Source organism: Amblyomma mixtum, chromosome 5 (genome assembly GCF_055824585.1).
Source record: "Amblyomma mixtum isolate Tamu chromosome 5, ASM5582458v1, whole genome shotgun sequence".
NCBI classification, from domain to species: Eukaryota; Metazoa; Arthropoda; class Arachnida; order Ixodida; family Ixodidae; genus Amblyomma; species Amblyomma mixtum.
Genome location: NC_143016.1, coordinates 5,373,820 through 5,401,664, shown reverse-complemented (window position 1 = coordinate 5,401,664; position 27,845 = coordinate 5,373,820). Strand labels below are relative to the sequence as shown.

General features: G+C 52.2%; 1 protein-coding gene across 1 annotated transcript in view; it reads right to left on the bottom strand.

Moving 5' to 3' along the window:
- LOC149341213 (uncharacterized) overlaps positions 1–27,845 on the bottom strand; it is a 279,591-nt gene that overhangs the window by 57,935 nt on the left and 193,811 nt on the right. Inside the window, exon 2 of the mRNA XM_089543164.1 lies at positions 23,126–23,303. Within this exon, the coding sequence (XP_089399290.1) occupies positions 23,126–23,303 (178 nt within the window). The remainder of the gene's footprint in view (positions 1–23,125; positions 23,304–27,845) is intronic.

The window sequence follows — 27,845 nt, the reverse complement described above, 5'->3', positions numbered from 1 at the left end:
CAAGAACACGTGGCATCTTCTTCGCCACTTACTAGACCCAGGACAAACAAAGTCGGCGGCACAAGGGCAGCTTAAACGATTGATTCACAAATACCAGGGAACAGCCGCGGACCTAATAGAGGAACTGAAGAGCAGGTACCTTAACACAGACAAAGGGGGTTCATCTCCAGCTTACCAAGGAGCAGAGAACACACAGCTAGATGAGGACATCTCGATAGCGGAGGTATGGAGAGCAATGAGTCAACTAAGAACCACGTCGGCAGCGGGGGCAGATGGGGTAACCAACAAAATGCTAAGGAACCTAGATCTAGTCTCGGTCACGGCAGTCACAGATTACCTAAATGAGATATGGAAACGAGGTAGTCTACCTTCACAATGGAAACATGCCAAAGTAATCTTTATTCCAAAACCCGGGAAGAAACTTGAAGTGGGCAACCTCAGGCCGATATCGCTAACGTCCTGCCTGGGGAAGCTGATGGAACATGTCATATTAAACAGACTCCAGGAATACGCAGAGGAAAGGGAGGTATTTCCTGAAACGATGCTAGGCTTCAGGAGCAAGTTGTCCACGCAGGACGTCATGCTCCAGCTCAAAGCAGACATCATAGACCCGCCCAACAAAGGGGGCGCCAAAACTATACTGGGCCTAGACCTACATAAAGCCTTCGATAACGTCAAACACGAGGTCATGCTAACTAATCTGGCGGAGATTACCCCTGGAAAGCGGACCTACGATTACGTAAGGGACTTTCTAACCGGCAGAACCGCAGAAATAAATCTAGGAGATATCCAGTCAGAAACTATTAAGCTGGGAGATAGGGGAACTCCGCAGGGCTCAGTGCTCTCTCCTTTCTTATTCAACCTGGCGTTGAAGAACCTACCGCCGCTATTGAAGACTGTCGAAGGTATAAACCATACGCTATATGCGGACGACATAACAATATGGACGCATACAGGAAACGATGGGGAAATAGAACAAAATCTCCAACACGCGATCGATATTGTCCAGGAATACGCAGAATGGGCAGGACTAAAATGCTCGCCAAGCAAATCCGAACTTCTGGTGATCCGGGGGGCTAGCAAACGCGATACCAACGCAGGAGACATTCACGTACTGGTAAATGAGACTCCGGTAGCCAGAGTTGACAAAATCAGGGTCCTAGGACTTATAATACAGGACAATAGAAAGAACACAGAGACAATAAACAGGCTTAAGTCCACAATTAACATGACAACCAGGCTCATAAGGCGAATAGCTAACAAAAGACGGGGAGTCAAAGAGAAAGATCTCTGCCGAATGGTTCAGGCTTTCGTGATAAGCAGAATAGTTTACGCCGTTCCCTACCTCAAGCTAGGGCTGGCGGAACAGAACAAAATAGATGGGATCATAAGGCAGGCATATAAAGCAGCATTGGGGCTGCCCCACTGCACTCCTACGGAAAGACTTCTTAAACTGGGGATCTACAACACCACCACGGAACTATGCGAGGCACATATATTTGCGCAATTAAGGAGGCTTGCGACCTCACCCCCGGGGAGAAAGATCCTGAGCAACCTAGGATTACATGATAAAATTCCGGAAAGAAACGCGCAGGCAAAATTACAGACCAAAGTTAGAAAATTACTCACTATTAAACCACTTCCAAAAAACATGCACCCTGCTTTTCACGAAGGCAGGAGGAGAGCCAGAGCAAAGGCCCTTGAAGCCAAGCTCGAAGGCTCGGAACACACAACCTATGTAGACGCGGCGGAATACGAAGGAGGCGACTCCTTTGTGGTCGTGGCCGTGAACGACTCGGGTGAAACATTAACGGCCGGTTCGGTCAAAACAAAAAACTCAGGGACAGCGGAGGAGGCGGCTATCGCCATGGCAATGGCCAGCACCAAAGCAGTCACCATAATTAGCGACTCCAAGGTGGCTATCAACAATTTTGCGCGGGGTATGATCTCCCAGGAGGCAGAACGAATATTACGACATAAAGACTGGGACCAAAGAGAGGTGGAACTAATATGGGTGCCGGCACACTCGGGGAACAGGGGAAACGAGTTGGCTCACAGTATAGCTCGAGGTTATGTCAGCCGAGCAGAGAGCCCGGTCGAGTCCCCAAATTTCACGAGAGATGCATTCATATCATTTCACGAATACACCAATCAGTTTAAACTGGAAAGGAGGATCTATCCGCCACCAGACAAAAAGCTCGACAAAAGCCAGGAGGTAACGTGGCGTCGGCTCCAGACGCGAGCCTTCTTTAGCCCGTCGAGACTAGCACACATGTATCCAACACAATACAACGCTACTTGCAAACAATGCGGCGAGATAGCCGGATATGACCACATTTTATGGAGCTGCAAAAAGGCGCCGCCACCGGCGGACCTACTACCAGTCCCTTCTCTAGAGCGGTGGGAGGCTATACTGGCCAGCTCAGACCCGTTGACGCAAGTCCGGGCCACTGAGTGGGCTCACAAGGTCGCCAAGAGCCATGGGCTCGAAGCCACCTAGTATAATACCCACTAGGGCTCAGTGCTGACAATAAACGTTTTCCAATCCAATGAGGGCCAACTGATTTGCTCGGCCACCCATGATGCTCAGCACACGGTGCGCATGACGCGCCAAGCAACGAACAGTTACGCTGTACAGCGATAGCTGTATCACGCTCGGCGAGACCATGTCGTCGTCGTCCCGAACGGCGGCGGCGTCGTTCGTGCACGCCCCATCCCACCCAGTGATCGGTTACAGAGCCCGTATACTCCAACACTGTCAACGCCGCACCCCCACGCGTGCACAGTCACGTATGCGTGCTTAATGCACGCGTGACGGACGCTTACCCTCCTACACCTCCGAGGTGTGGGAAAGTGGATGTCCCGGTAGGCTACCGCGACACATCCACACATTTCTCTCAGCCCATGACTGGTTGCTGCAGGCGGACAGCATCGAAGTGCGGCCGCCGAGGCCGGCAGCTGTGAGTGCGTACGTTTCGCGGCAAAACTTTCCACAGCAGCTCAAAAACACCCGTTCTCTTACATTTAAAAAAAAAAAAAAGTATTCCCTTCCTACTGACAACGCTAACCACCTTTACATGTGAAGACAAATCACTTCCTCCATTGTTGGTTCGATGTATGTTGTACAAAAAAGAAACGTGCCATTACACTATAACATACCGGAGAAGTTCCAGAGTTGCCTGTCATTCCACGTGACCGACAATCCGAAAGCGTCGGCAAAACGGTCGTCCAGCGCCCATGACAGAGTGGAGCTGCGATAAGATGAATGTGCATGCGCGCGCACGAAGTGCACACCGGCTTTGGGCCGCTTCTCCACTCCTCTGCGTCATAGGGCGCAGAACGATCGTTTTTTTGATGCCCGCGTGATATTGCTAAAAATTTGCGCACGGGATCTGCAACTGGGCAGCCAGAGCAGCTGCCGAGCCGTAGTCCGTTACGGTTGGGCTCAGGGTGCTTTGCACGCTCCCCGACTCTACCTTCTTCTCCTTCTTCCTGGGTTGCAGGAGGTCATTAGAGCAAAGCTTAATGCAGTGGACCTAGCACGAGCTGCGTACGCGAGAAGAAGGTGAAAGAGGTTCAGAAATATGCAGGCACCAAAACGAACGCGCAAGTGTTATTACTTCGTAACGGGCTTGACATGCTTCCCGCAAATGAAGCACTGAAGGTCGTTGGCTGAGGAGACGCTGGCTCTTAAGCTATGCAATTACCGGCCATCACTCTTCGCTATCGCGCGGGAACACATTCCAGCGGTTGTCGCGAGCCACGAGAAGGTCCATTACTTTGGCAGGCCGTGACGAAGCGCAGCCAGACGAGTGGGCCGCGTCTTCACGGCTCGTTTAGCGCAGAGCCGCCGCGCGGAGACGAGGTCGTGAACGACACGCCGCCGGTTCAGACAGCGTTCGACGGGAGCGGGGACTGTTAAATGCTGTGAATCAAAAACAAAATAAAAGATACCCGAGGAATCACTCATATCGGGGACTACCTCAGCACATTATAAATAGTAGACTGCACACACTGGCACAGAAGCACACGACAGGGCTGAAGCCAATGCAGAGACAAACTTACACTTCTAACTGGCTCGAAGTCAGTCGTCAGAGCTGGGCACTGCCGTGTTGGGTTTTAAGCAGATAGGCAACTAAGGCCATCATGCGTCATGCTCAAGTCACAGGAAAAGATTTGTGCAGTTTTATAGAGGAGGGAAAAATCATCGGTGCTGTATAGGGCCTAAAACGTCAGTACTACCTAGTGGTTACAAATGAAATTAAGTTTATAAATGGCTACTAGTAAAAGCATTACTGGGTAAGGATCTGGAGGCTCCCAACCAACCCAATAAAGACCTTAGTCTTCTTCTCAGGAGTGAGAAAGTGACTGAGGTGTATTACTGACAGCGATGTAACCGCGAGGTGTGTGAAAAAATTTCGAAAGAGTTGAACGTGCAATAACCTTGATTTTTTTTTCTCTCCCTCTCTCTCCGCATGCGCATATCTTCCACTGCCCGAAAGCACAACGCCTTGCACGGGCAACGCTCTTGCACACTGCGCTCTGGCGCAAGTTTCAGTGAAGCCGTACAGGTTTTCTTTGAATTCGCGACCACTTTCCAGCGGCGATGGCGTCCGATGGCGATAGCGTGCAGCCCACATCGCAGGCGGCCTTTGTCGCCCTTTCTCCCGACACACTCCGCTTCGACCAGCGCTCTTGGCAATGACGTCCGGCCATCCACGCGAAAAGGGGAAAAGGCCCTGTCCGCACGCGGCTCCGGAAGCGGCCGGTCCCAGGCGGCCTCCCTCCCATCCGCCGCTCTCGAGGCCGTGTTTGTTTCGGGCCTCCTTTCTCCTCGAGGGCCGCGACGAGGACAACAGCGTCCGCGCTCGGGGCCCACTTGGCGCACGGCTTCCCCCGGGAGATCCGATGCGGGCCGATTGGAAACACCGGACAGCGAGCGGAACCGACGACGTCCCCCGGGGGACAGGCCCCGGCGACTCTGCGGCGGCGGCGCAGGGCTGCCTCCTTGTCTCAGCTTTCGCCGACGCTCCACTGCTGGGCTATTCCATGAGCTGCCCTTTTTCGGCTTTCGTCCACCGACCCGAGCGCTGTTAGGCTGCCTCCTGTCTATACTGGTTGTCTCCCTGTTTACGCTGCGAGGCGAGCGTCCGCTGATAACGTAGACCGGCCTCACCTCTTGAAGAGCGCATCAGTGCTTTTGAAAACACGACATCAGACGTTCCTTGCACTTCCCGTGTGCTTGACTGTGTGTGCGCGTTTCTCTTTCTCCCTCCCCTCATCTCTCTCTCTCTCTCTGACACACACACACACACACACACACACACACACACACACACACACACACACACACGCACGCACGCACGCACGCGCACGCACACACACACACACACACACACACACACACACACACACACACACACACACACGCACGGTGCTCAGTAAGTGGCACCTGATTTGTCTATTTTTCGGAAGACTGTAGCCGGCCACCTATATTGCAGCTGAAAGAAACTGCACTAGTCAGAAGTTATCCCTGAAAATATTCCAGTGCCTTCTGAGCGTTTTACGCTTCAAAAGCACCGAGATATTTTCTTCTTTTGAATAGATCGTAGCAAGAGAAATCTCGGAAGGATTCTTATCAACAAGCATTCAGAGTTCTGCACCAACTGTCTGCCTGTAGTAAGATTTGGCATTCAGCTAAAAATTATATTAAATACGTAGCCACTAAAGTTACACACGGAATATATGCTGGTAGAGCACCACACGCAATACACCCAGGTAGTGGGTGCAATTCCTTTCAGTGCACGCAGATTTTTCCTCCTAGTTTCCGTCAGATTATATCATGACTGAAGGAAATCTACATTACTTTACTAAAGAAAAAAAAACACTCCAGCGCTTTACTTGCCTTTGGCTAGCCTCTTACATACTCTCAATAACCTCTAATTGCCTGTATTCCTGTCTGCCCAGGCGTGAGGCCCATAACAGCAGAGGGCTCTGGATGATAAGAGACAGAAGGTTTTCACTCCGGACCACTATGAGGCTCGCTATGCGTTGCCAGCGTTTCAAGTCTCTTGAATGTGAGAGAAACTCGCGTACTAACTCATCCGCCAATTGAGGCTTTCACGGCTGCTATACCATAGCCCCACTATATATACAGCTTTTAGCCAAACACCACGGGCTCCGATCTTTTGACAAAGGCTGTACGCCCATTAATTAACACGTGCGAACTGGTACAATTCTGTGTCACTCTAACTTTTGTTTCCTTGATTTAAAAACGACACCGTAATTCGTCTAAGCGAGAACATTGTCCAATACTACTGAGCTTTCGCTGGTGCTGTTGATGCAGCACACTCTAATAAAAAAAGAATAGGGCTTTAAACGACGGCTAAGCGACGTAGAGATGACGTCAGTCTATAAGGAAGGCCACGCCCACATTGCCAAAGCATTCATCTCGGTCTCAAATATCCTAAGTGCAGTACGTGACAGGGGTATAGCTGGCACGTTGATAAGCGGCCTACTGAAGATTCTTAAATGCGCCGAGTGCTCCGCGGCCGTAGTATACTGAGAGACGACAACCCTTCCTGCTTTTGGCAGGTTAACATTTTTCGACGATACGAGAACGTCAATCCCCTTGACCATAATCGATTAGATGGCGAATTCGACCATCAAATACGACTGCAAATCAAGGCGTGAGGGTCACACAAAACAAGCAGAAATTTTCCGGCCATAACATCCACTGCAGTGTCTATGAGCACCCTCAACGTTGGAGAACTTCGTACTCGAGCACAGAATACAGTAAGGACGTCACAGAGCCATCGCCGAACCCTTCGCCGCCAACCGGTCAAATCCGCTTTCGTATCGCGCGGGTCACCCCTAAGTTCGGAAATTACCATGTGCGCCCGACAAAAGCCAGAGCAGCACCACAGCGATGGTGCAGGATTCGCGCACTGTTTAGCGTACGCACCACGCTTCCTTCTTTAAAAGCGCCATCGCCACTCCTGCATATTTCCACCGTGCCTCTCGGTGCTTATGAATGCGAGGGTAAAAGAATGAAAGACTCGAAAAACGCGGTCACACACACACGCGCGCAAGAAAAAAAGAATCTCATTACGCAGGCATCGGAACTTCATCGTGACTGAAATACATATTCATAGGGGCGCCGCCACCAGGAAATCTAGACGTTTCCACGGGAGCATGACAACGACTAACGACATAGCGGGCCATTGAAGCTCGAGCAAGAGCCAGAGAAGATTGATAAAAAGAGACAACATCGCTTGCGCCGAACACACACAGTCGAAAGAAAACAAAAACCAACAGCAGCAGCGCCAAAGCGGCGACGTGCGCGCGATGGCCCGCTTGGCGCGGTCGTTATTTTCAAAGTTGCTTCTTTACGATGTGGCGCAACTCAAGCGGCAGTTTTCAGACGACTCATTTGTTGTAAACCTCCTCGCCCTCAGTCCACTGGTTCTTTCTCCTCTCGGTCTCTTTTTTCTTTTTTTCAGCTCTTTTCTCCCCCTTTCTTGCTTGTTCCACGCGCTCGCTGAAATTTGTTAACGCCGCGGCATCATTCCCTCGTTTTCGCTTGAAACGAATGTGCGGGCAGAGGTAACGGGGAAACAGCGAACGTCACAAAGGAGTCGAAAAGCGCGGAAAGAGAAGAGAGAGACGACGGGAAAACGGGAAGGGGGATACGAACAAGTAAATAAGGAAACGAACAGAAAGGAAAAAAGACCGCCAACGCGTCTTTTCCTCCTTCTACGTTGCTGCGGCTCCTTCACGCAGTCACGTCGTCCGCCCCAAACAAATTTCAGCGCGCAACCTCGGCGGGAAGGACCGGCGGAGCGGTTAAGGTATAACTGGAGAAACGCCGAAGGAGCACAGCTCTCGAGACTGGGGAAGGCGCACACTGTATGGCGCACGGCGCAGCAACCGCGCTGATACACAAGCAACGAAGCTAAATCTCTCTCAGCCCATTTGCCGAGCGCTCGAGAACATCGCTGCGTTGGCCGCCATCCCTCTTCCCTCCAGCACTCTGAAGAGAGGGGGGGGGGCATGCGAAGCACGCCACGATGAAATGAACACAATGAAATCAAGTGGCACGGAAACCGCAGCAGCGAAGGAAGTATGAGCACGAAATGCATTCGTCAGCCAAAATATATAGTAAAGTTTTAGAAGAAAGGAAGAATCAGGGCATCGCCGAGCTGACGGCGTGCTTAAAAATTTGAAGCACGCTATGCGTATCAATATGCGCTGCGTGCTATATGCACATACCTTGCTGCGGACCACTTTTTGAGCCCGCATTTCGCGTGGATACTTTAGGTTTTCGAGGCCTCTTTACGCGTCTTCGTATACCCAGTTCGCATTACTTTTGGGTATACCTGGCCGAAGCTTGTGTTTTGCTAAGCATCCTTGCGCGTTCTTCCTTGCAACGCGCGCATGTTTTTCTCTCTCAGCACACTGAAAATGAGCATCGCGCAGTTTCGACAGGGATGTTCATAGGCGGTCGATCTCGCGATGCTGGAAACGGCCGTGCGGCAATCGCTTCACTTCGCTCCCGACGTCTATGGGCAAAGGCGAAGCAACAAGACAGCGCTTTGCGCCTGGGAATAGCTCGCTGCGGCAGTTCTCAGTCATCGTTTTAACGTGGCAGCGTTAAAGCGGACGTTCCGAGGAAAAGCCGTGCATGTTGTCACACTAATTCAAGATTGGTCGGGAGACGTCGTGACGTCACGCCACAATCAACCAATCAGAAAGAGGCGCCGCTCATCATGTGTTAAGGCGGGTGACGGATGAAAAGGTTGGCGCGGTGCCAGCTGCGCAGCAGTCAGAGCGTGTGGAAAGTTTCCGCTGTTCTGTGCTTGGCGCGTCGAGACACGTGACAGGGCGCGTGACGTGGCTTTGAGGGCAAAAAATCGACGAAGGAGCACTTCTCACCCTGGCCAATCCCCCGCCGTGGGTATGTGCCATTTAGCATGAGGACATCATCATCATCATCAATCGTGCCAGCAGTCTTTTTATGTAAAAAAGAAAGATGCTCCAAAACGGATACATGCGTGGCGTAATGCTGCTTGCGTAGTTGCGAAGGGAGGCTAAGTGACAAGCATCATTACGGTACTCACACATCTTATCTTGGAACCTCTTTTTAAACAAACACTACTGAGAAGCGCTCCTTCGCCTCTCATTTACCCCCACAGCCACGTAACAAACCCTATCACATGACTCGACGGGCCAACCACAGAGCACTGGAAACTTTCCACACGCTATCACTGCTGCGCAGCTGGCACCGCGCCAACCCTTCATCCGGCACCCGCCTTGACATCTGGCGAGCGGCGCTTCTTTCTCATTGGTTGATTGCGGATTGACGTCACGACGGTTGACGACCAATGCTAAATATGTGTGAGAACGCGCATAGCTGCTCCTCCGAACGTCCGCTCTAATGCTGTCGCGTTAATACGCCGTTGACTTGTCAGATTTAAATGTTCTGCCAACATCATCACTACGCATTAGGGCTTGTTTTAAACTGACCTCGAGAAATTCCGTATAGGCCACCGAGTAATGACCCTCTCCCTATATGCGCTAAACACCGACGCATTCCGTACAACCCTGCCTAACGGGGGCTTAGCCAGAGAGAGGGGGGGGGGGGGGGGGGGGCAGTGTCAGAATACTCCCAGAAATTTTCTGAGCGCAGCAACTTCCCTCCTATCGGCTTTTTTTCTTCACCCATGCTATTTACACAATGTACTGATATATTAAAATTTAAAAACGAAATTAGGAATGTATGTTTGTTCTCGAAAAGAAGATTGATGTACGTTATCGCGGCTCTATAACAGGAAGCGGAAGTTACTGCAGAAAAGTGACTCCTCTTCGCCATCGCACGGCGTATGGCACTCCTATGGCCCGGCAAATGTCGGCTACATCGCGCCAAAATACATGCGGTTTAGAGAAGCTTGCAGACAAAGCAACCTCTCCAGTGCATGTAACTCACAGAGAAGAAATATAGACAAGGTCCATTAACACTTCCACGGAGCTGTCTTCGGGCCGTGGAACTGAAAATTCAAATGCGCTAGTATTCCGTGTTTTTCATGCAAAGTCTTCCTGCCTTGTTCGCGTTTAGTTCGACGATGACTGACAGTATACGTGCACGAATGGCGGCGACTACACACCGCACTTACAGCGCGGCCGTTGTAGGGGGTAACGTGAAATGCGGAGGAACCCCAGGCGCGAGGACGAAACCAAGCCGCGCTGCGTGTTAGCGGCCGTCCGCGAAAGACAGACCGCCGTGCAGAACTCGCGTTGCTCCATTTTCTCCCTCTCATTCTCGGCGTCGCGCCGGCTTCAGTTCGGCCACTGAAAGCCCCCGGGCTTGGACTGCGGCTCAGGACTCGAGTGCAGACACGTGTCACAAACACAGGCACGACCGCGCAGAAAGCGAAAAAGATGAGAGGAAAAAAAGGAGGTAAGGGGGGAGGTAGCGGAAGTATTCTAAGGAGAGACGCCATTTTCTTTTCTTCTCCAAAGACAATTTCAAAAGCGACAAAGAAATGAAAGAGCCTGGCGAAACGGCACTTTTCTTTTTCCTTTTTCGAAGAGGACGACACAGGGCTTCAGCTCGCAGGCTGATATGACGACGATAAGTTAGGAGATTGAAAACAACGTCACACCGTGTCGATTAATTAAGCGAGTTGTAGGGGAAAAAATAGGCGCAAAAGACAGGTAGACTAATTATTCATCGTCACACAAAATTGATGGGGTGGAAAGACAAGTGCCGCTTGGTGGCTGACAAGACGAGATAACGGTGGAAGACTGCGCTCGACTGAAGGCAAGACTGATTAGCCGTCGACCGCAGCAAAATACGTCGTGCAGTATACAGCACTGATTTACAGGCAAACAAAGGAAGGAATGAAGGAACGAACAAAAAACTTCTTATCTGGTGACCTATGTTCTCGCTCCGGTCAATCTGCCTTCCCGCCAAGTGATCTCAGACTACGGCACGTTGTCGATTCGAGCACGAGTCTGTCCAGCTTCCGACGCAGACGCGATAGGATTCCTTTACTCATTTAGACATTCAGTACGGAACTGACCTATAAGCCGAAAGACCAGCATACTTCTGACTACAGTGAAGACAACACTTCAAGCGGACTACACGTACCCTCGTGCATTTTGTCTGGCCGCAGTTCTTCTCTCACTTCCTTTTCACAGACCGATAAGAAAGAAAAATGCGCAAACATTTCGACTCATTTGTCACAACGGCGGCATTTGTAACATAATTTTTCATTAAGTGCCTTCACGCACCAACTGCGGAGACAACAGCTGAAGGGTGACAGCAACGAAGGCGTTTGCTGATTTCTGAAGATGGAAGGCAGTCAAGCGTTATTCCCGGTCTCTATCTTTCTCTCAACGCCAAACTTCTCTTCAACGTCCGGCGTTGAAACAGCCGCTCTCCGATAGCTTTTTATATCCGACAGGCGCGCTGCGTGTCTAACACCGCCTGTTGCTGTGCGGGTACCGCGTGCTTGTCCATCCCCCTTTAGAGAACATAGTACGCCGACGATGCCCGTCCGCTTCGCTGAACGGTAAGCGCCGCTAGATGTGTGCTTCTCGGGCAACGCCAAAGCTGTCTGGGCGCCGTATACATAGTCGAAGGCTTCTCAACGGAGTGTTTTCGCAGACGGACTCAGTCATGCTTTGCAGGTACGTACCTACCAGGGAACGGAGGTTAACGGCGCATAGGAAGTTGGTTTGGTTTGGTTTATGGGGTTTAAAAGGCTATGGGGGACGCCGTAGTGAAGGGCTCCGGAAATTTCGACCACCTGGGGTTCTTTAACGTGCACTGACATCGCACAGTACACGGGCCTCTAGAATTTCTCCTCCATCGAAATTCGACCGCCGCGGCCGGGATCGAACCCGCGTCTTTCGGGTCAGCAGCCGAGCACCATAACCACTGAGACACCGCGGCGGGGCGCATAGGAACCTGGGGTGCCTCGCGACCTCAGACGCGAATGCAACGTATTGCTTCCTCTCTTGTCGTGCGCGGAAGGAGCCCAGATGACCTGCATCAAACTCGGCCGCTCGTGCGCCCCTCCTCCTCCGCGCTCGATTCCCTCCGAGGCCCCTTGTTTATCCCGCATGAAAAGCACGTCGGGCACTCGTTTGTCTCCCTTAGCGCGGACATCGAGGCCCCCCTCTCCTTTGCGCCGCTCTTCTGTCGGACACGGCTGCCCGAAATGAAGCTGTTTCTGAGTTTCCTATACCCGCGGCAGCCCACCTCGCTCGAGTGCCTCTTTTCCCCATCAGTCGAATAGAGCAGCGTTTAACTTGCACATAGTGGAGCAGCCCAGTACCCGTAGCTGCGTGCTGTACCGTCGAGCGAATGGGTATTGGCACGCCTGGATGCTATAGTATAGATCTGGCAGTATGGTTAAAGCGGAGTGCACAGCGGATACCACGAGGCACGAGCGGATTTAGGCAGGAAAGCTGGTCGGTAATAAAGACGTGAGTAGACAGATCGCGAGAAATAGACGCGCCGAATGAGGCCCGAACGAAAATGGAAGGGGCAAGCGAGAAACAACCCCCGCGTTAAGGCGGACAGCTCCTTTCTAGACGGTTGTTTCGGCGTACGCCATGCAATAAGGAGCAATTTGCCTCCATGGAATCTTGTGGAACGAAAGATCACTGCTCGACAGCCGCACAGTATGTATGTGGATATTTTGCTGCATCTCAAGGATCAAGCTAGAACCTGGCCACTAATGAAAGCAGGATAGGAGTATACGTTTCCAATTTGAATTAAATTTTTGCTGAAAACGGAACAAATTCACTACTTTAACATTTCGTTTTTAGAGACCTAGAAATCTCTAACGAACAGACAGTGTTTCTAGGTACCCCTGTGAGGTACAGAGCTATACCTATAGCTGACTCCCAGCAACTGCTTATAGGCACGAAATTTCACTGAAGATGCGAGCAGAAATAAATCTTTTATATATTTCAAGTAACTGACGAGAAAACGCGAAGCGCAGTGCAGCTTAAATTCTCAATTTCATCATCTTCAAACTCTAACTCATGTAGTTAGTATTTGTATCTCGCTTGATTACGGAGCAAAAAAAGAAAGCTTAAAATTTAATATCCTTTTTTTCTTAATTCAGCAGCTTTCTCCTCATTCCTTAATTACAAAAAGAAAAGAAAAGTGAGGGCCCAAATGAAAATTCCTCTGACGGTCACATTACTTCCACTATTTTGTATTAAGTACAGGCTGCAAGAGTAGTGGGTGCCTAGTAAAAGTTCCTAAGGGTTCCCCAAGGACTTGAATAGGAAAGCCCCGAAAAGGTGTGATGAAAAGCTCGCTGTTAAAAGGTTTTGATCCACCCGAGAGTACGCCATACGTAGCGCCTCTTTGTTACCGTTTTCCCGAGATTGGGCAAGCGTATAGGCGCTTGGTGGAGGACCTAAAGCTTGACCATGCTCTTACATAAACACAAAAGAGGGCAAGGTTTCAAGCTCGACTATAAAAAAAAAAAATACGACGCAGCCTGCCAAGCGCAGCCGCGAGTAAATAGGCGACGGCATTTTTCGCGCGCACGGCCATAAAACCATATCAGCGACGACGGCTTCCGCAACGGCCCCGTTCCAGCCAGGCCGTTGCAGCTCCCTGCCGGCAGCTGGTATACCTGCCAGGATCCACGAGTCCAGCCGCCACCACGAGCGCTGCAGTCTCAAAGTCCCACATTCCTCATCCTTCCCGCGCAGCCCATTTCTTCCCTCCTTATTTCACCGCACTCGCACCAAGGCCCCAGTTGCACGGCTACAGCGCACCCTCGGCCTTATGATAACGGCTCCAAAGAGGGAATTACGATCAGACCCTCGCCACTGGATTTTCCCTCCTTCGCTGGCACGCTCCTTCGATGGTCGATTTATCCCCGAGCGATGACGCCGCAGCCCGCTGTTCCAGGGGAAACAGCGATGCTTTCGTTCTTTCCCGTTTCGCTTTTTTTTCCTTTTTTCCCTAATCACGCCGCCGCACAGGTCGAAGACGTACAACGCCGGCTGGATATTTGGGCGCTACGTAAAAGCGCTCCGCGCGCGGATGCAGGAAGGAGAGAGAAGGGAAGGGGGGGAGGCCCAGGATTGATGTAACTGCCGCAATAGCGTGGGCCACCGCTCTCGCCCTCCTTTGTTTCCCTTTTTTTCCCTTCGCAGGCAGGATCAACGGGACGCCTACATAACCTTTACCGCTTCCGAAGCGAGCCGCTCCTTTCCTGCCTATAGATAAGCTCCGATATTCATTACCGCGCTTAAGCCGCCACCCGCGCATGCTCCGACGGAGCGCGGGGAAAAAGAACAGGGGCCACGCAGAATCCTTCCCTTCTGACCCTCTCCCCCCCCCCCCCCACCCTCTTTTCTTTTTCTTGCCTCTTTCCCATCCACGCTCCTCGAAGCCTGAGCTGTGCTTTTGTTTTCCACCAAGCAAACACTGATTCTTCTCCCTCTCCGGCTTCCGTACTGCTTGCAACTGAATCGGGAAATGCCATTAATAAAAAGAAGAAAAGAACACAGGGCACAGCGAAAGCAGCAGATAGTTCGGCCTCGTGTTTACGTGCGGTACGGGAGACCGAGGAGAGGCCGAAAAGCAAACGGGACCCAACGACCGGAAGCCGCCGTGCCTATGGAGCGCTGCAGGCGTTGGGCTTTCTTCCGTTCCCTTCGCTCCCCCCCCCCCCCCCCCCCCCCGCCCCTTTTTTTTCTTTTGTGTGTAGTAACAGGACAGTGCACTTGTCTGTTTGCACGCGTGTTTCGTTCTTCAGTTAGCTAGACGCGCCGCGGCTTGACAGACGATGCTGCAGACATGCCCATCCTCAGGCTCCCTTGCGCATACAGAACGGATATGGACACCGTTTCAACTAATTACGTTTCGGGGCTGCCCAGCATGTGGAGGTAGCGAGCGACGTGGCGATGTTTATGTAGCACGACAGCACTGGCCTCAGACGAAGCAAGCAATCAACTGAAGAGCAGCCTAAAGCTCGCTTCGACGCCACCGTTTCACCATATCCGATCAAACAGAAAACATCCGTTAGATTGGGCAATAAAGGCTAAACAAGCTAAAAATTCACCGCCCGCAGTGCACTCAGATAAGCAATTCGACTAACCACACCCTTCGGGGAGGTTCGCGAGCCAGGTTATATCGCTCGACAAGCGACACCTAAAGCGCAGACTACGCCGTTTATTACGGACGAACAGAACACTAAAATGTACAAAAAAACAAACAAACAAAAAAATGCACTCGCACCGTGGTGTAAGCAGAGATCACCGCTTACACTAGCGGAACAACACAGTAGCTACGGAGCTCCGGAACGGTGGGACGGTTCTAACAGTTACGCTCAGATAAAACAAGACACTCCAACAAACTGCACTGCGACTACATTCCAGCCTCAATGCCACACAGATCCCACGGCCGCCGGTGTCTCAGCCACTGACCCCAGGCACTGCTGTAACGCTTCAGGTAGCCCGCTGCGAAGGAACCGAGAAGTACGCCGCTCCCTCAACGTCTCGCCGGCGTATATGGTCCGCGCCGCCGGAACCAAGAAGTGCGCGAAGTTAACAGTATTGTGCTAATTTTCTCGACCAATGCGTGTCTGTCACTTTGGGACCGCAGAGCTGATATACCGTTGCCTGGTTTCCACATTTTAGTGGAGCGTGAAAAACTTTTATAACGTTGTTGCTGGCTCCTCGTGATAAAATTGTTGCGTAAGAAAGACAACTAGGTGACGACGGTTGCAAAAACCAGTGCTCTTCACAACAAGACAATGCACGCCGTCTCCGAAAAGCATCACCGGCTCTATTCACGAAGGCGGACTTCGTACGTTCACAAACGCGGACAAAGTAAACGAACAGCTCTGCCAGCACTTTCGGGTGGACTTCGTATACACTTGGAAAGAAAGAAAACTGACTGTCCCTTTGGCGCAACTGGCACAGTCGCCCTAATAAATGCTTAGAGAGCCCTCGGCAGCTGTACGTGTAAAGGAGGCTGCGCAGGACGGACATTAAGAGACAGGCATTTCACATCTTCTACGACTCACCGAAGTGTGTGCAGTGAGCAAGTAAGCACGGCCAGAAATGGCGCAGCCCACGTGCGCGAACGGCCCGGCAGTTGGGCTTGCTAGGGCGCTATTTCTTTTTCCGCGGCTACACCAGACAAGGGAGATGCGCTTAGGACATTGCCGAGGATTGGTCGCAGTAACGCTGAGCACCAAAAAACACACCACGCAGTACCGACGGATTCACGGCTATAGAAGGCGACACGGCCTGAGCAATAAAGTAACGCACGCCTCTTAGGGGGCAGAAGGCAGGGCACCTCAAGCCTGCCTAAAATGACCAGATATCAGCCGTAAAGAAACTTCTGGAGCGCTTAATTACCATTATGCGATGAGAATGCGTTAGCACTGGTCTTCTCCTTGCTAGAAGAGCTGTAAGCTTGCCGGCTTAGCGCATTAATCAGCGAAAGCTGATTGGCTTCGGCTTATATGGGCCCTCCACCTTCCACAGTAGCCACTCCTCCGGTCGTTACAGCGGCAACCACCTTCGGGTTGCGATTCCTCCGCTCGCATCAAAACCTGCTCCGTCCACGGTAGCCACCCTCCGGCTTCTTCCCCTAGCAGCCACCTCCCGACCTCTCCCCTACAAACGGACTTCCTTCTCTCCACTTTCCACTCTCCACCTGCTAGCAGTGGCAGATGATGCGCACACGATTACAACGCTGGACACCGCCTTTTCTTCATGGCGGGGCTTCTAACGCTACCGCGTTAACAATTCGTGCGGCAACGTTAGCACCAATACTCGACGCATCATTTGCATAACGGCGGCTACTGTCGCGCTTATTTAAACAGACATTGCATGTCGGGCAACCAGTACACTGCAGTACCCACCACTCATATCAACTACTTTAGCTACTATTTGCTTGGCCTCTAAAGCGAATGCCTTTATATCGCTGCCCAGGAAATGCGTCCGTGCGGTAGAGATTAAGTACATCGCGCAAGGATGCTTGTTCCACGGCGCTCCGGTAACAGAACAAATCCAGAGTACATGCTGTACCACAACAGCGCTTTTACCTCGCCGCGAAACGCCGAATGTACGGAAGACATCCTGCGCGAGGACCAGAGCTGGAAGACCCAACAGAGCAAGGACAAAGCGACGCGATACAGATTAACACAGGCACATGCATGGGTACACGAAAGCAGTTTGAGAATTTTCAGCAAATGCGTGCTGCAGCGAAAGCAGGCGCAACAAGGCGCTTGCCTGTTCGGTACAAACGCATGACACCGCTACATGTTCAGGAGCGGTCTTCACCCGCCCTGCACTCATATACTATAGTGGGGCAATCGGAAGGGTCACTTAAAGGACTCCGCCTTAGAGTATGACGTGATAGACTTAATGGGTTAATACCCATACGTGCGGAATTGATAATTCTCGATTTTGCATGCATAGATTCTTCGGAGTCCTCGTTACCCCTCCTGGCGCAGTGGTGCAAACGATGCGCCACTGCCCTGCGACGGCAGGTGCCGCCACTGGTGGGCCATGTGAGGCACAAGTTGCGCTTCCTATAGGCAACCTCTCGCGACCAATCATTAATTTAACAGCCGCCTGCCACGGTGGTCGCTTTGCTAAAAATCCGATGGGCAGCTTGTGATGACGTCATAAGGTCACGTGACCTAGGTGGCGCGCACAGGTCGCTTCTCCGGGGATTTTTCGCTCACAGTGCAGACGCCGACGCCGGATTTTTTGCAGAACGGGAAAGCTATCGCGTTAAAACCTGGCAATCCAAGGCCCAAGGAAGGGAAAGAATAAAAACGCTGGTGGTGGAAACGAGCTTGTTCAAAACAGTTCTGCTTATGATACCCTTTCACGGTGATTCGCTCCTGTTTTCTGCCCCTATGTCATCAATAAAGTTTCTCAGTGCGGTTGTTACGACAATCAAAGACCGCCAATTCCCCTGCGGCTAGCTCAACTGCTCAGGCGTCGCCACTATGGCTGAAACACTTCGCCTAAAACAGTGATGAAGCTTTAAAGAAAAACAACCATTGCGAGAAAATTTCCCTCGAAGCTGAAATCGACCGTATAAAAGGAAGAAAAAAAAATCGCGCGACCACCCATCAAGTTTTAATTTCAAAATCCCCAGCACAATACCTATTTCCCGTTTTCGCCACCACAACCAATAAAAGGCCGTTCACATAACCTGCATATGGTCGCGACAGGCCCCTTCGCGGGCGTTCGCTTTTAACTGCGTTTAATAGCGTAAGTGATGGGTTCCGAACCCGGCTCTATAAAGCTCCAGGCCTGCGCTGCCAGCCAGTTTTTATTTACGATAGCTGCGCAGCCTCCTACAGCACAAAAAGCTAAAAAAAACAACAAAAGAAAACAAGTCACTACAGGGTATGCGACTCGCGGTGGTAAAAGGTGCAAATATCCAATATTCCGCGAGGAAACAAACCGAACAGATAGATGCCCGCCCGCGCACATCAGGCGTTCGCAGCAAATAACACGCAGGCTGTTCTTGCATGCCTGGCCAATGCTTTTTTTGCGCTGTTCCCCCTCGCGCTCGGAGCGCGGAGAACGGGAGAGAAGCGCGAGCAAATCGGCAGAGTCGAAGAAGAGAAAGGAAGGAGAAACTTCACCGCGCCTCTCAGCGGCCAACTCGAGCGGAAAGCTTGGTGGGAATCCAAGCGTAAAACTGTCGTCGAACGGCGACCGGAACGACAACGGAAGAAAAGAGAACAGAGACGACTAGACTTTGCTTTGTTTCGTCGTTTCTACTACCCTTTTTTTTTTTTTCTTGAGGAAGGGAGAGGGGGGGGGGGGGGGGGGTTCCTCACTATATACGTCCTACGCTTTTCGCGTCGCTCTGGGCTGTTTTCTTCGTCGTCCCCGGTAGACTTTCTACGCGGCGTATGTGTTTTGCGCGACTCGTCGTCGCAGGCGCCCGTTTTTATCTCTTGCCCCAAAGCAGTTTCGGTGTCTGGGACGTTTCGCTGCCGTCACCCGACAATGATTTCCATTCGCGCTATATTATTCGATGCCCGGCGGCCCGCCCGCTTGCCTCGGCATCTGCGGAGGAACGAGAGCGGCAGGAGAGGGGTGCCACCGGCAGGGAGGAGGGGGAGAAGAGGAGGGGGAGGCGTGTTGAGGGCCCCGAAGCGCATTTTGACGCATCCACGGAGAGAAGGGAGAGAGGGAGTTAAACGCCGAAAATGCGGCCAATATTGAGCCCGTGACGGCTGCGAGCGGCTGACGAAAAAAAAAAAGAAAGGCGAGAAATAAATCAAATAAAAATCGACCACGGCGCCGCGTAAGGCCGGGGTACAGGCGAGAAAAGAATGCCCGGAGCGCGGTGGCACGGCGCGACGAACAACGCACGCGCGAAAGACGAAATGCGACTTCGCCGCGGTGACTCCGTGCTAGACAGTGCTAGACGCTCGGTGTTAGGCCGCCACTTTCAGCGCAGCCCTGACTCAATTCAGTTGGCGATCTAGGACAGCGATTACGAGATCGATATGTGCTTGTATTGCTCGGTCATAAGCGATGAGCTCGTTCATCTACGTCAGTGCTCTCGTGAGAAGTTTCGGACACAGCACCTGAAGCGTCCAAAACATGCGTCGCGATGACTATTGCCCCCTCATGGACCATAGGGACGACGCAACATGGGCGAGACAGCGACAGAGAGAGAGAGATACGGCAGGAGCATGCCGCGCAGTTGCTAGAAAACAGCCTGCAGCGCAAAGGAACGGCCACACGCGGCGTCTCCCGAAGCGGCTGTCGACGGGCGCCTCTTCCTTGGCAGAGGCGCTGCGCGGAGGGAAACGCATCGCGGCGTTGATGCGCGCCCCGGAGATGAATCCGCGTCGTTTGCGGTTCCTCGTTTTACGGCCGGGCCGCTGGTCAATCGATGGCCAGCGCCGCCGCTCTCTTCATGACTGGGCCACGCACGTCCGGACGACGACATGCCTACGTCCGCCGCGGAGCGCACATACGCGAAGAAGGGAAAGGGGCTCCAGCCGACGACGACGAGCGCCCAAAGCAACTGTGTGCAAAAAAAAAAAAAGTGGCGCGTAAAGAGCGGGTGGGAAAAAGAAAGTAAAGATCCGGCCGCCATTTTCTTAAGCCAGAGCCGGGAGGAAAGACCCAGAACTGCGCCATCGTAAACTCGCCTGCTTCGGACGTCTGAGAGCTATTACGGCTGGGATCCGCAGACGCTATAGACAGACACGGACGGGGCCGAGAGGGAGTGGAGGGGGGGGGGCGGCCCTCTTCCTCTAATCCATTATTTCCCAGCCCCGCTGGCAACTCGCCAACTCCTCCCTCCTAATACACGCCCGGCGTACAAGCCCTTATTGATCGCTCGGGGTGATATGCAAGGATTCCTTGTTCCTTCCGCCGCTATCTTACGCAGGCGCTTTTCTTCGTCCTCCGCTCGCAGAACGATGTCCGCCACCCTCTCTCGCACGCCTCCGCCTTTAATCGGGGCCACTGCGATGCCCGCGCCGCTGCGGCCACTCGCGACGAATTCGGCGCGGAAACAGATGAGCGTCCGACACGGGGTGCGCGCCGGAGCCCTTGACCCGCTGCAGCGCGAGGCCAGAGGAACAGACGGCTGTCCGCCGGTTGAGCTGAATGCGCCGACCCACGGACGAGCTGCCGGACATCGGCTCTACACGGCCGCCACGTCCCATTTAGCTCGCAGTGTGCTGCTGCAGTTCGATAAACGGTGTCGCATGACTCAGTCTCGAGCCGAGAAAGATCGTTGCCAAAGGGCGTGCCCATAGTTTCCGAGACTAAGCGGAAAGAAAGTGAGAAAGGGAAACTTGATGGGGACGGGAAGGACGACCCCCAAAGAGGTGTGGAGTCCTACCTCACGTCAGGGCTCGGACGGAGAGCGAGGGGCACAGCACGGAGCGTAGGGATATCCACTCTTTTCTCCCTGGATAACGACTCCCCGGCGGTTTCCATAACCGACAGTGCATTCTTGATCGTTTAGGTTCATTCCAAAAGGCGAACTGCGCTCCAGACCCAGAGAAAGAGACTGAAGGAAAGAAATGCAGATCGGACATTAACCGGCATTGCCTGGCTCGCTACCGGAACCGTAGGATCCACCATAGAGTATAACCTATTTGCGGTGCAGAGGAATTGAAGCCTTGAGAGCTGGTAGTTAAGCTTCAAGATTTTTCTTCCTCCAGCTCAGGTGAACACGAGCATTCTGGTAGCCACAAGTCTGTCCTGATATTGAATCTCTGCCTCCCGTTATTTCCATGCTAGCTGTAATGATGAACACCCCAGAAACTGCAATCAATTTAAAAAGTATAAGCTCTTTCCTGCTCTCGTTAAATCCGTAACAATTTTTTCGCTGAATGCTAAAATGATGATGCCTTTCAAATTAGCATTCGCCATCGGCTATGCATCGCTATCGCCGGCTCAACCAACTATCCTCGCTCGCTTATTATGGTGGTCGAGAATATCGCGGAAAATCAGACAGTAGAGTTTCTCAATGCCAAAGGGGCAAGCTCAATACTTTGCAGCGAGGCCTTTGGCAGGGCTTTTCGAATGTAACTCGATCTGCCCCAGTTGTTCATATTTTTTCGAACACACTCAATAACACACTCGATGTCACAGAGGTCTTCTTTAGGTTTTGCTTGTTCTCAGCAACGAGCTATGTGGTTCCGAAAACACTGGACTCATTTTACACATCCAGTGGATTGGATTGTTCAAAAATAACATTAACTGAATTTAGATGCAATTACACAGTCACGTCAAGTCGTGTACCCAATGTGCGAGAGTTTAAAGAGTAACTGCAGACGTTTTAGAATTCGACGAGCATAAAGGGTCGAATATGTCAAACTTGGAGGTAAAACACGCGAAGTCTTTTCGGACTAGCAGTTGAAATGATGATGTAATCGCCGACTGAAACAACTATGGTTTTATGGCTTCGACGCGCACAGCACCGAGTGGGGGACGCATGACGACGTCATCTACGGCGGCAGTACATTTTCAACGCAGAATCACTAGCCTTGAAGGAAAAAAAAAAAAAGCATCGCCACCGGAGGCAAAGTCTTTGGAGCATTGATTGGCGGCATCCGACGACGCGTGGCAGGTAGGGGGAAGAGAGAAAATTTAGAATCTCCCCGTCCTTGACGTCATCCCCGAGCTTCTCCGCACTTTTCTGAAGCTGTGAGGAGAAGCACGAGCTTTAATCAGCGATTATGTCACCATTTTAAAAACAACCGAAAAAAGACCTCGCTTGCTTTGCATGCAGCCTGTGTAAATTTGAACCCTTGAATACAGTGAAATTCTCAAAAAGTGGTGCAGTTGCCCTTTAAAGGATACCGATATGCGAGTATAACTGCCTTGCCAGTTAACTAGCGTTCAATAAGCCTGCGCATGGCTTGAACAAGTAGACAGGTACGAGAATAAAGAGCAATCGGATCTTAAAAGCTTTCATGCGCGGTGTTGTCAACAAACTACAAAAATAAACATGCTAACCGAGGTTCACACTTTAAACCTGTTTTACATGCAAGCGAAAACTCTAGCAAATCCTGCCGTCGCGAAGCAAAAACCTGTTTTTGCGCGGCGAGGTTCCAACAAGTTAGAAGTTTTCGCTGCGACCCGTCGCTCAATCGCTCACTCATTTACATGTGACCAGCCTTTAGTCCCTCGTGTTTCAGCGCACTACTCTTTCAACTAAACACGCGAGGAACAAGCGCCGGCCGATGTCAGTCAGAGCGTTTAGTAACTATGGGCATGGATGCAGTGTGCGATGTCCGCTGCGTTTATGCCGCTACACAAGCATTGGCGCCACGATTAAGCTCCTCGTGACGCCGCGAGTGACGTCATTGCGTTCGGATTAATCAATGCTTGACATTCTGGTCAATTATCGTAGCATGCTGTGATGATGTCACGCGTGACGTCACTCCACCATGACCAATCAACGCGACGGGTTGCACCTATAGTGTGTTACGCGAACGACCCCCACGCCCCTTAAACGAGACACGTGGCTTTCACAGCTGCCGCTGTGAATGGCGGCTGGACCACACGGGCAGTTCGAGAGAAGAGGCCCGAAGAATGCACAGTTCCTCGAGTGACGCGCACTCACCAGCAGGCCTCCTTGAGGTCCTTGGGGTCGGAGGCGTTGAACGCCTTCTCGGCGACGTGCTTCCTGAAGACGTTGCTGCACAGGTTGGTCTCCTGGATGGCCGTCTCCACGAAGCACGTCTCCGTCTTGGCCGTGGGCGCCAGCTTGGCATCCTGCACCAGCGTCACTAGCGACCACGCTGCAAGGGAACCAGACACACAACAGCATGAACATGCGGAACAGGCTCGGCAATGCACAGGAGATATATGCGATGGCACGATGATCATGAGTTTCACGAACACGCAAAAGACGGCCAAAGTGGGGTGCTCAAATGCTGAGCCGGGTTTCTCGATAGTTTTACTAAACGCAAGGCTCTGCGTGCTAATGTTTTTTTTTTTTGTTAAGAGCACCACAAATCAACGTAAGCCTAAATGAAAACCGCAAGCTTAGCAAGGCTTAACGAACTGCAGGGGGTCCATGGGCGACACAGACGCCGGACGGACTGCAAGGCTTACTTCGTTTTAACCGGTGGTCAGTCAATTAATACGTCAAGGCAATTAGATTGAGAACAGAAGGCAGCTAAACTTACTGTACAAGCAAGGAGGTCAGTCTGATCATTGAAGTCTGGCTTTGCGTTGAGGACAATAAAAGGCAAAGTAAAGACAAAAGTCGCATGATCAGTTTGACAACTGATATGAAGATGAGATGTGTATACGGGCTGCTCTCCACCTTTACCTCATTAAAAATTCCTTTCTCTCTCTATACGGGCTGCACCACGAGCAACGACGCTCTTGCGGGACACGCGCCAGAATGGCTTGTAAGCGAAAGGCTCACCACCTTCCGTTTTCTCATCGTAAAAAATAGAAACGTTTCACTGGTGCCGTCCGCTGCTGCGGGCTCACGCCCCATCCTGGACAGTACCTTGCCCGAGCCCTCGCTTTTCTATGAGGCAATATTTTGCACGTGCTAAGTGCCGGCTCTAATCGTTTCTTGGCGCTGGGCTAAGCTTCTGAGAAGAAAAAACATGAACTAGGAAGCGGAAACCTGTACTATGCGTAAGTGACGACAGCGTTCATGCTGACAAGTACAACATGCAGGTACATGCGTGAATTAATTCGTGAAGTAGAAGTCGTTCCTGCCTGCAGTGCGCAGCCACCGCCAGACCTCGAAATGAAGCAAATGCAATCCTCGACGAGTAAGGCTAACATAAGCCGGGCTTGTCGAACTATTTTGCGCTTTTTAAAGATGTCTCTCTGAGACACCCGCGAGAAATGAGCACAGTAGTCCCAGTAGCAGAGTGCAAAGTTTTAAATTCACAAAAAACTCCGTTCCCTTCTTTTACCTTTCAATGCGCAGATAGCACATGTTCCCATTAAGCAAACCCAGCTTGCTGCGTACATGGGTCCAAGGTATGGGGTAAACGGACTTCACGCCTAGCAGCCACCAGAAGCAGTGCTAAGCTCACTTCTAGTCAAGCGCCTTCGGATATTTCGGATCTCAAACGAACTGCGCACGTAGCTGGATAACTGAACAACTAAATCCAATCCGTAGCATAGTCTACAAGCCACCAGATGTCACACCGAAGCCTCTATCTTCCCGGCATGCCTCGGGCGTCGTAGGTGGATGAAGTGCAGGGTCGCCAGCTTTCCCTCTAGTTAATGGTAAGAAACTATATAACTGTCGTGTCCGGTCGCTGTGTTGAATGCAGCGAAAGACGCACACGGTACTTTTAGACTTCGTTTATTTAAAGCCGATGAGGGTGCGACCAGCGTCGACCGAGGCAGGAGCCGAACTGGCCGCCCGAAGAAAGGAGGGAGTGGAGAAGCGTCCACGGGAGGGAGTGGCTTCCCAGAACAGGAGGAGGGTGCGGGGGCGCACCGTGGGGGGGCCTCTGGCGACAGCGTGCGACGAAGGGCAAGCGGTCGTTAGGAGGGGATGCGAGTGGTCGTTAGGAGGGGGCGCACACACACAAAAGCGATAAGGGGACACAACACTTCCTTCCCCCTTAGAAAGTTGCCTGGTATCGTGCAGGGGGTCGGCGCTCACGCGTGGAGGCGCGCTGGCTTTGTGCGCTCGGGGGAGAAACACTTGTAGGCTGGCTGTTGTTCGCTGTGTCTCCTAGGTCTGTCCTGGGCGAAGTCTCTTCTTCCGGGAAGATGTGCCAGGCTATGTGGGAAGATGGTGCACGTGTTCTCTCCGCTGGCGGACAGCTCTCAGACGGCGTCGTAAATCTACGCAGCTGGTTGAGATGTCGGCGTGCTACTGTGCCATGTATGTTGACGAGCCAAGAGCGCAGGCCTATGCGTCTGACAATTGTAGCTTCCTCCCAGCGTGGCTTTTTCAGAAACTGTCGGGCGAGGACGCGCTGCCCCTCATTAAGCGTGCCGCAGCGCGGAATTGCTTTTTCTTCCCGGAACGTCTCTGCCTTTGGCTCGGGGAGGATGGCTGTGAGCTGGGTTCGCATTTCACGCTCGAACATCATTTTCGAGGGGGTCTCGCCTGTTGTGCTCTGAACCGTCGTGTGCTGCTTGAAGAGAAAGCGCGCAAGGCGGCGCTGCAGCGAGCCTGTCTGATCTCTTTCAAGGGCGCGTTTTAGCTCGGCTACGTAGCGCTCGGCTTGTCCGTTTGTCGCTGGGTGGTAGGGGGCCGATGTAACTGATGAGATCCCGTTGTCGCGATAAAACTTGAGGATCTCCGCAGACACAAACGGTGTTCCGTTGTCCGACACTACCTTGCGCGGCAGGCCGAACGTTGCAAATAGTGATCGGAGGTTGTCAATGACTGCTGCCGAAGTCGTCTGTCCCATTTGCCTTATCTCAAGTCACTTTGTGTAGGCATCTACGACCACAAGGAAAGTGCAGCCCTCAATTGGTCCTGCAAAATCAATGTGCAGTGTGTGCCATGGTGTGTCTGGCTTTTCCCATTCTGGGACAGGAGCTTTCGGCGGGGCGCTCCGGCTGCTCTGGCAAGGCTTGCATTCTCGCACCACTGTTTCGATGTCGTTGTCAATGCCAGGCCACCACATGTAGCTTCTGGCACACTTTTTCATTGCAACGATGCCCCGATGTCCGGCGTGGATGAGAGACATAGCTTGAGCGCGTAGTTCTCTCGGCATCACAACTCGGGACCCAAATATGATGCAGCCGCGATGGGTGCTCAACTCTGTAGCTCGCCTGCGGTAAGCGTCGAAGTTGTCCCCTTTGAGTTTATGCACGTTGCCTTGTTGAACAGCTGTGTAAACTAACCGGAGAGCTGCGCACTTCTGCGTAGATGCTGCAACTGTGCCTGCTGTAAGCGGAGGTTCTGGCAGTGCTTCGAACATCAGAACGTCTCCTGGTGGAAATGGTTCGTCAACAGTTGCGTCTAGTGGCAGACGGCTTAGCGCATCGGCGTTTTGATGTTTACCAACCATGTTCTGGCTCGGCGTCTGGTGTATGCCGCATATCATCACGCCTAGTGGAGAAAACCAGTTTCTCCCTAGAAGGCTTGATCCTGTGCCCTTCACAACAAGCAGAGGTAGCGTATGGGTCTGGCCGTTGTAGTTAACCTGCACGTTGGCAGAGCCCAATAGTGGCAGATTCTGTCCTGACCACGTTCGCAGGTGCGTGTCGTCTTGTTGCAGGGCGGGTGCGTCAGATGGCCATGAAGTTCGGAACGTGTCCTCACTGATCAGAGTACAGGCTGCGCCGGAGTCCACCTCGAACTTAATCAGCTGGTGATGTACGCTTACTTCTGTAAAAATCTTCGGTCGCGTGCCGAGATTCATGGTGTTCAGGTCGTACAACACAGATGGTGTTGCTGATGTTGTTCCATGGAGATCAGATAGCGGCGTATTCTCTGAGGCGTTGACGCTGTGATTAGGCTGGGAAGGTGACTTTATCTTGGCAAGTCTCCGTTTCGTAATGCATGCTATTTCGATATGCCCTCGCTTGTGGCAAAAATTACACGTGGCTGACTGGAATCGACATCCCTGGGGGTTGTGTTGGTCGTCACACCGCCAGCAGCGTTGTGCCTTTTTGACCGATTTTACAACAACAGAAGGCTTGCGCACCTGGTTGCTTGTCTGGTGTACCGGCTCGGTGTTCCGGCGAATCCCTCTCTGCTGGTGACCGGCGCTCTCCGCTCGAACGGCGATGTCGTAAGCTTTGCTGAATGTGAGGTCCTTCTCAGCGAACAGGCGCTGCTGCAGTGACTCGTCACTCAGTCCGCACACAAATCTGTCGCGTAACATCACGTCCAAGGGAAGCATGGTGGTGTTAGCAGAAGAAGCTGCGTCTCCCTCCTGCCCGGTAGCTGTTGTCGACAGCGTTCCAAAATTGCAGTCGGCAGCGAGCTTCTTGAGCGCGGCTACGTAGGCGCTCACAGTTTCTCCTCCCAGTTGATCTCGTCGTTGGAAGCGAGCCCGGCTGTAGACCTCGGATGGTCTTGGGTCGTAGTGCTTTTGCAGCGCTTTTACGATGTCGTCGTAAGAGACTGCCGCTGGTGTGCTTGGCTGAATAAGGGCGCAGACAGTATCGTAGGTCTGCTCCCCGCACAGCGTCAGCAGGTTGGCCCTCTTCAAGGCTGGGTCTGTGATGTTGTTAGCTTCAAAGTAGAACTGAAGGCGTCCAACCCACGATGACCACGATGAGCCGTTGAATTCTGGTATCTGATTGGGAAACCCTCGCGTAGCCATGGCTTGTCAATAGCGTTGCGTAGCGCGGGTCGAATCCACTTTCTCGTCGCCACTGTCGTGTCCGGT